Below are 8460 nucleotides of genomic sequence, written 5' to 3'. Positions count from 1 at the left end.
TAATTAGACTCCCCAGGTTCATTAGATTCATTGGTTACAGGTTTCAGGATCGTCGCTCTGATACCATTTTGTAACACCCCTATACTCCAAGTGCCTTACCAGGACCACTCAAGTATAAGGATGCTACCATCTCGGTTTCCCGAGGCAATGATAATCATAAAACAATAACGAAACATACTTAAAAGTAAATAATGTTTAAAGTGATTACATACCAACTCCAAAACTGATAAAAAGAAATACAAGATTCTCAGACGGTCTACTGCTAAAACTATCAAAGCTATAAAACATCGTCTGACACGCGGAAGACTTCTAACTGCCACGTGATGACTTATCCCAGTTATCCCATACGCGTCATATCATACCTGCTCAATAACTGTTCACCACCCCCGAATGGATCACCACAGTTTTTAAAACAATCAAACGGGGTCAGTACTAATCACACAATTTATATAACCAACAACACAGTAAACAAGCATCTCAAACGGTCACACACACAATCACACCCACTCCAATCAATCTCCGTCACCGACTGTCCACTGGACCCGACCACGCCCGATGGGGGACCGGCACCGTACCCACCAAATCCCCGCTCATCATACCGAGCGATAACCTTGTTCCATTAATGTGCACATCCCCTCCCGTGGCGGGTTCCACGGAGGGCGAAACTAGGGCGTGAAGCCACTCCCGCAAGTGACTCCACTCAGCCGAGAACGCATCTCGAGAACCAGAGACAAACAATCACAACCATTAAACAACAATCAAAACCAACAACCGTCACAATACGAATACGATAGTATTCAACAATCACAAAACATCAACAATGCATTATGGGACTAATACTGAGTAGGGAAACCCTACCTGGAAAGCAATACAGTCAGACGATCTCAATAGTTGTTATCAAAAAGCCTCTTCTACGAATCCTCCTCCTAACATAACATCACATATATCACTAACCACACAAAACTAACACAAATCCCCAATTCCCAAAATTAGGGTTTAACGAAACTTAATTAAATATAACAAATTCGGTACGTAGATCTTACCCTCGACGCACGGATCACAAAGGTATAAAGAACGATAGGATCCGACACTTCTAGCTCCGGGATTTGCTAATAATGCGGCGAGGATGATTCAACGTAACTTCTAATCTTCTCTTGAAGGTTTTTATATTGTAAAAGTGTTTTGAGAAAAGTGACGAAAGCCTTATATATCATTCCCGCATTATTAATAAAACCCGTCAAAACATTACCCGTAAACCGGGCTACTCGATCGAGTAACTGACGTACTCGATCGAGTGCCGCTTACTCGATCGAGTACTAAGGCTACTCGATCGAGTACCCTACAGGTCAGAAACTATTTTAAATTGCAAAACACTCTTACTCGACAGAGTAAGGCCCATTCGATAGAGTACCCAGAGACTCATAAAACCGTAGTATTACAATAACCTCTAATTACTTCCGAATCAAACCGCTGAAATATTACTTGCCAGACCGGATACTCGGTCGAGTATAGAGTATACTCGGTCGAGTATCCTCTACTCGGTCGAGTATTCATCATACTCGGCCGAGTGTTCCTCGGCAGTTGCCAAATAGACTACACGACTCACACTACTCGACCGAGTAGGCCATACTCGGTCGAGTACCAGCCTATAAAATCCGTTGTATTACAAGCAATTTGATCATTCACACTTAATTTAGTACACTTGTCATCTTATAATTGGCCCCCTCCCCTTTTCTCTGTCTTTGTGCCAAAACCAAAGGACAACAATTGACTGGGACGAAGGGAGTATTATATGGTGTACCTTTGAAATATATACATTAGTATATAACATAACCTTATTTATTGTCTTTCCTAACTTAGTTTCATAATTGATCTATTAAACTTACCATTCCAGTTACTAGATAACCTAGTCATTTACTTATTACTTCGCCGAAGTACCCATTAATCCACCAAATAGTATACGAATCTAACTAAAATTCATCAGATCTCCATTATCATATTTATAATGGAGATTTTTAATAGTTAATAGTAGTTTGTACTTATTAAAAGTGATTTGTGATGCTAGTTGAAGATGAACGAGAAACCTATCTTAACTATGAAAACATAATCGCAGAGTTCAAAGAAGATAATCCGACTTTAGTTAGTGATGATCCGTATGAATTTCATCGTCTTACAAGGTCTGCTCAAGAACGATTCGTAGAAATTCATGGCGAGATTCATGATCGTGCCACTCATATCACTTTGAAAAATGATCTCGTTGATTATATTTGGCAAAACTTCCGAAACTAGAATTTGTTTGGATTGCATTTTATTATTTTGTTGTATTTTAGCTCATAAAATTAAATTTCATGTTTTTTTATCCTATGTATGCGGTATTTTTATATGTTAAATCATGTTTTCAATTAACTTTATTTATTGTCAATAAATTCGTTTTCACTTTTTAAAATTTCAACATTATTATTTTAATTTATTTTTTTACAAATGTACGAAATAAAAATAATATACTTAACATATTGGAGTAATTATTGTTTTATTTACATATTTACAAATTTATAAAATTAACTTATTTATAAGAGAGGAGTTTTGTTGGAATAGAGAATGTAGGAAATGATTAAAAATGTTGGAAGATGGAAAATGATTGAGTTGATGACTTAAGGTGTGACCTTCTTTATGGGAGGGTGAAATTAGGTCAAGATTAATAAAGTGGAATTAAGAGTAAAAATAGATAGTCACCCAATTATGGTGACCTTTACTTGGGATGGTTAGGCAGTTCTACTTGCCCATCAATTTAAATAAGTACTAAAGCACTAGTCTCTAATGCAACGGGATAAAGTTGTACACAAAATTTTTGAACGTGTAAGCTCCAATCCAACCTATCCTAAGACCAAATCCATGCTCACATCAAGTTGATCCAAGCAACAATTGAAAAATGAATATAATTACATTTACAAATGTAATGTATATACACACTCTAATCAGGCAGAAGATCGTCCCATGAGTTCTAAGGCTTCAATAAGGACACTCTTCAACCTAACTAGGTTGATTCTAAAATTTTGTTCATCAACATAGGCTTTCTTAACTGCCATATATCCTTTAGCCCAAATCGACCCAGGATCCGATACAATCGGGTCATTAGGCCCATATTTCTCGTAAAGTGAGGTTTCGTTCCTCCAAATCTTGTACCTAATGTATTTAAGTCCAATGCCTGGAGCTGGTTCGCCAAAATAGTTATCCGAAGCCCAGTTCAGACCCAACGGCACCATCTGGATCATGACCGCACCAGTAGGTAAAAACAACCCGTTTGTGAGTCCGGCCCCGTGGGCTCCGAGCATTATTTCACATGAGTTTACAACTGAGCCGAATTTGCTGAGGTCTGATGTCTCATTTGGCAATGCTCTGTACACTTGAAAGCCTAACTCTTCTTCCATCATTCTCACCATCTCGTCTTCATTGAGAAACATTCTCGATCCTTTGCGAGATATGAGAAGCAACTTTGGTTTTTCAAGATTCAATGCCGTTTTTACCTTCACCTTGTATGTTTTCCACAGGAATTGCCTGAAGTTTTGCATTGTGTATCCTAGAGGAACTTTGCTGCTGTTCACCGCGAGATTTTCATGGTACCTACAAGATTGAATACAAAGAGGGCTTTAATTTGATCTAGCAGTCCAGAACTACTCTCAAATTCTCGCAGGTTTCAGACAGAATGTGGTCGTTTGGTTTAGCATAGAAATTCACATGGTCTAGGAAGTAAAATGTCCCACGATTTTACGTGTTGCATAAACAATTTCTTCCATTTTAAATAGAATTCCCGTGAATTTCGAATACATTGGTTTTTTTCCTCGACTAAACAAGATACCGCTGCTCTATTTCTCATGAATGATCATACGTTTTTATGTTTACAATAATGACCAATGTATTTAAACAAACCAAATCGAAGAAGAAATACCTGAGCCCAACAACAGCAGCAGGAAAGCAATGAACCATTTTGCTATCTTTTGTGCCAATGACCTCATAACGCGACAACTTCTCAATGACCCGTGTATATTTCCAAAACCACTCATATCGATAATCAGTGAGCACAAACTGGACCTGAGATCTGAAATGCCAGCTGGTGAGAAACAACGGTATTACTACCTCATTGAAGGCGTGAAACGGGTTCTCTACAAATCCCTGAAATGAGAAAAACAAAGCAGGTACATGGTGCATTATCTGACATGATGGAGGTCTGATTTGGGTAGCATTTCCAGTGATTATATCCACGGGAGTAACCCATTCCATAGCAGTCGGATCTTCTCGCCTTGGATATGGCTTGACTTTCCTTCTGCCTGGTTGGATTGCATCATTTGATGGTACATATAGACTTAGAGATTTCTGGTCGAATATGACTGGTTTGCTTATTACACTTATTTCAGTGAAGTCATCAACGTCATAAGAAATCCCGGTTGCATCAAAATTAGTCAGATCGTTCCCTGATTCATCATTAAGCAACCATGTATTAGACTAGACGTCTATCATAGTAATATTAGTGAATCATGAATGGGTAAACTTTCGGCACTTCCATCATACTCTTACTTCAAATATATGGGGTGAACTTTTGGGTATATATACCACTCTATCATCGTGATATCTAATCTCGGTTGATTAAAATTGGCATATACCACTTCAAAATGTTATTGCGGTAATGTGTTTCAAACCTTGATTACAAATAGCAAGTGACAAAAAATGCGACATTATGCGCACAGTATTTTAAGCATTATTGGCACTTTGGCCAGCACTGATGGGCCACAAAAAGACGACCGATCCACAAAGTAAGATAATTTAATTTCAATGCAGTTCAGCTCGGTTCAATCCCAGCTTGAAGCAAAATCATTCTAAAACAGAACAAGGATATACAATTACTATAAATTGATTTTTAGACAAAATAAAAAAAACTATTAAAGTTCGAGATCATGTCATACAAGAGTTTGTGACGAATGTTAATATAGTGTGATCCAGAGTTGTAAAGAGATGAAAACAAATAGAAAGTGACAGAAGATGGCCTACCAAGTAAGCAAGGAGTAAGAAGCATAAAAATATGTGGACACAAGAAAGATGAATAATGGATTGAAGAAGACTATAACAGTCTTAACATGTCACATGCTCAAAAGCTGTCAGTTTTTAGCCATTTAATCAAATTTATATTTCTGATATTCTTCCACCATACAAGTATACAACAAAAGATATGAGACTCATCCACTTGAATCTTGTAACAATAAGCCAAATCAATTGCATGTTAGAAACACTCCCATGGCCTATTATTAACCTAAACAATACAGAATGATTTTTGTCCTAATAACCTCAACGGTTTCATATGACAACTCGCAAATCAAATAATGTATAGTATATTACCACTACCTTTGTGTTCTATTAGAAAAAAAAAAAAAAAAACAACCAACGAACCATATGGTGATCTGAGGCGGATCTACGACTTAGTAAAAGATAAGGTTGCAACTTTTCGTAACCTAGCCATGGCATAAGACGATAACTTATGGTGAGATGTTCTTATTCTTATAAACTAGCTACGGAGTACATATCAAATTCTTTGTACTTTCAATGATAGTATAAGTTGATAATAGGTCGGACTTTTAAATCGCCTTTATAATACTACAAATTCTTGTCTTAATGAAAGATCAATGTTACATAATTTCTTGCCCTTTCACTCTACTTGATTATATGATTTTTTACAACAATGAAAATGATATTGGAAGTTAAGCATAAAATGTGGTTAAGTAAAAGCTATACCCATCATATTTAAGGCACTTCTTTTAAGAGAATCTAATACACTCACTTTAATGGTGCCCAAATAGTGTTAGTTGTTTTCTTGAAAAAGTTGGTAGATTCCAAAATTTCACACATGTACATCAATTATCAACCCAATCACGAATCAAAAGTTATGAGAATGAGAATGATTATCATGAAAATATGAATTTCAAAAGAACAAAAAAAAAAAAAAAGGTAGTGATGGTGATTAACTTACCATTAACAAGCCTTCTTAGCTTGGAATGTAGCTCTGCTGACTCTACCTCTCCTAAACTGTGATGCTCAGTATTTTTCTCATCATCCTGCCCTTCATCTGCTACAATTAATTAAAAAATGATTCTCACTAAGTCCCAACAAATTTATGCAAAATGCGTAACATAATACAATCACAAATTATCATGTAAGACCGTTGTATGACTGCAATAGTTGCACTACCTAGTTTGTTATTCATTTCCATCAAACAAAGACTCACTCTTTTAGTCTTGTTTAACTTAAAATATAATCAAAGTTAAATGACTCGCTAAATCGACTGCAACCCTTACCTAGTGACACTAAAGTCGATTAGTGTAGCTCTCAATTTTCATTATTGGTCACCCGAAAACCGTCTTTGTTACTACTAAATAATAAGGCTGCATGTATCCGATCCTTATCCCGCTATACGGAATTAAAGACCCTTGAAAGCATATATTTGGGGTGATATTATTGTTGAGACTTGTTCAAGAATGGTACCATAATTAAGGTTCCAATCTCATTTACATTTAGTGCTAGAGACTGGAGTGATGGGGATTATACTATTGTATTGTCAGTTCACCCATAAAATATCAACTTAAGGCACGATCGATGGCCCAAACTTGTCATACTCCCTTTGCACAATGTAAACCAAAAAAAAGAAGAATGAACAAAAGAGAGGAACAACTTACATGAATAAGTTGCAAAAGAGTGTTGTTGGTCATGACACAAAAGTAATAGAAGAATGAACAATGGTAGAGCAGAGAAAACCAAGACCTTTCTCAAAATGGGTTCCTTATTCTTCATCCCCATCTTTAATGAAAATGTTGGTTTGAAATTTGGTAGTTATATACAAGTATAATTATTGAGAAATTTGTATTGTATTATTGATGTTATTAGTCCAACAAGTGTCGGCATAACTTTGCCAAAAACATGGAATTTTTATTCTTGAACAAGTAAGGTTGTTTGAGTGAGTTATTGAGTGAAGTGGGTTCATAGTTTTGTTAATTCAATTTTAATTGAATTAATTAATGTCCTTTCATTTAAAGGTAAGTGTGGCCCATGTCTTGTTTCATAGGGGGATCCATCAAAGCAAGATTGTGTTGTTGTCATTTTATTTTGTGGGAATAATTAATTGTTGTTTGGTGGGTTTTGTTTATTAGTATAAGTACATCATTTGCACAATGACAATAAATGATTAGTTAAAATTTCATGAGAGTGTAAGGGTTAGACTGACATCAATAGGGAATGTCTATATAAGAAGTTTGCAAGATGTTTTATTCCCAAGTCTATCAACAATGAAGGGAATAGAAAAAATATCCCAAAAGACCTTAAAAAATATCCCCAAAAAATCCCACCGTTTCCTGGCATCTCCCTACCGTCTACCCATCCTATCCTTTCTCGTCGGCGTCCTCTCTGCTCCCCAACAGGTCGCCGGCGAACGCTTCCTCCTTCTCCATCATCCTCCTAGTTCGGTTTCTTGTTTCGTTTTCCTTCTCGGAGCTCAGAGATTAATTCGTGAAATTCGCTATCAATTCCTGAGCCCAGCGGTCAACTCAGTTGCAAGAAGATGATGTCTTAAATTGCAGGACTACTCTTTCGTTGTAAGCTCGTTTAATTTTGTTGTTTTTGGTCTTTTAGGGTTTCAAATCTTAGTCGTGTTCCTTCTTGCTTCAAAATACGTCTCTGTTACAATTTAGCTCTTTTTTAATGGATTATATGTCGCTTCTTCTCAATCATGGCGAATATTTGATTATGGATGATGCTGGTTTGGATGATGAGGGTATAGTTAAATGGAATGTGAGTTTGGGAGAGCCCTCTTTTCACTCTATTCATATGATAAAGGATCAGGGTAATTCTCTTCTCAAAGACGGTATTTTACCCCTTGTTATCAGTCTCTATAAGCTAGATCTTAATTTTTTCTGTTTTCTTGCCACTCCGGACACTCAAAATCAGTCTGCTGCCTCTTCACTTGGCCTCTCCCTTATCCTTAATTTAGCTGCTTGTGAGCTTAAACTTTCCAACTATAATGAGGTCCGCTGTTTGTGCAATTTTGTCCTAAGCTTTGATCCTTGCAATGTGAAAGCCTTATTAAGGCGAGGCTCTGCCTTAAAGAATTTAAATCTGCTTGAGGAGACTCTAGACGATTTTAAGTATGCGCTGAATCTTGCACCAAAAAACAAGGATGTAGCTCGTGAGTTTATCTCTGTTTCTGAACGCTTGCTTCTGAATTCCAATGGAAAACGGGTCACTTACGAATTTGACCCTTTTGGGAGAGACAAGAAAAATAAGAAACCTCTTCTTCATGCTAATATGGACAACAAGTTCATTTCTCCTAGTTCGAGTGCAGCCTCCACTAGTAGTATGGAGAGTAGGAAATGCGACTACGTGTGACCAGTTTGTAAGTAGCGCACATTCAGACATGTTTATGGA

At 36.8% G+C, this 8460-nt stretch overlaps 1 protein-coding gene across 2 annotated transcripts; it reads right to left on the bottom strand.

The window, feature by feature from the left end:
• Nucleotides 1-2906: 2906 nt before the first annotated feature.
• Nucleotides 2907-7038, bottom strand: LOC141617529 (xylan glycosyltransferase MUCI21-like). Of its 2 annotated transcripts, none has more exons than XM_074434723.1 (4): nucleotides 6720-7038; nucleotides 6017-6112; nucleotides 3947-4469; nucleotides 2907-3621 (listed from the first exon to the last, which is right to left on the bottom strand). In XM_074434723.1, exons 1-4 carry the CDS (start codon nucleotides 6838-6840, stop codon nucleotides 2976-2978), a joined length of 1386 nt encoding a protein of 461 aa, XP_074290824.1. In that variant the 5' UTR covers nucleotides 6841-7038; the 3' UTR covers nucleotides 2907-2975. The 2 variants fall into 2 exon arrangements, with proteins under 2 accessions (XP_074290824.1, XP_074290823.1); XM_074434722.1 differs by having other exon boundaries at nucleotides 6017-6115; nucleotides 6720-7016.
• Between the last annotated feature and the right edge of the window lie 1422 nt (nucleotides 7039-8460).

Source organism: Silene latifolia, chromosome X (genome assembly GCF_048544455.1).
Source record: "Silene latifolia isolate original U9 population chromosome X, ASM4854445v1, whole genome shotgun sequence".
In the NCBI taxonomy this organism is placed as follows: Eukaryota; Viridiplantae; Streptophyta; class Magnoliopsida; order Caryophyllales; family Caryophyllaceae; genus Silene; species Silene latifolia.
Note: the sequence above shows the minus strand (reverse complement) of the source record. Positions and strands in the feature narration are given on the sequence as shown.

Bases quoted from the DNA above. Each gene is read 5' to 3' on its own strand.
- LOC141617529 (XM_074434722.1), bottom strand. From the start codon at position 6,840: ATGGGGATGAAGAATAAGGAACCCATTTTGAGAAAGGTCTTGGTTTTC. The intron at 6,116-6,719 runs GTAAGTTGTTCC...AATTAATTGTAG, and splicing joins CTCTTTTGCAACTTATTCAT to CAGATGAAGGGCAGGATGAT. The intron at 4,470-6,016 runs GTAAGTTAATCA...ATGATGAATCAG, and splicing joins GCTAAGAAGGCTTGTTAATG to GGAACGATCTGACTAATTTT.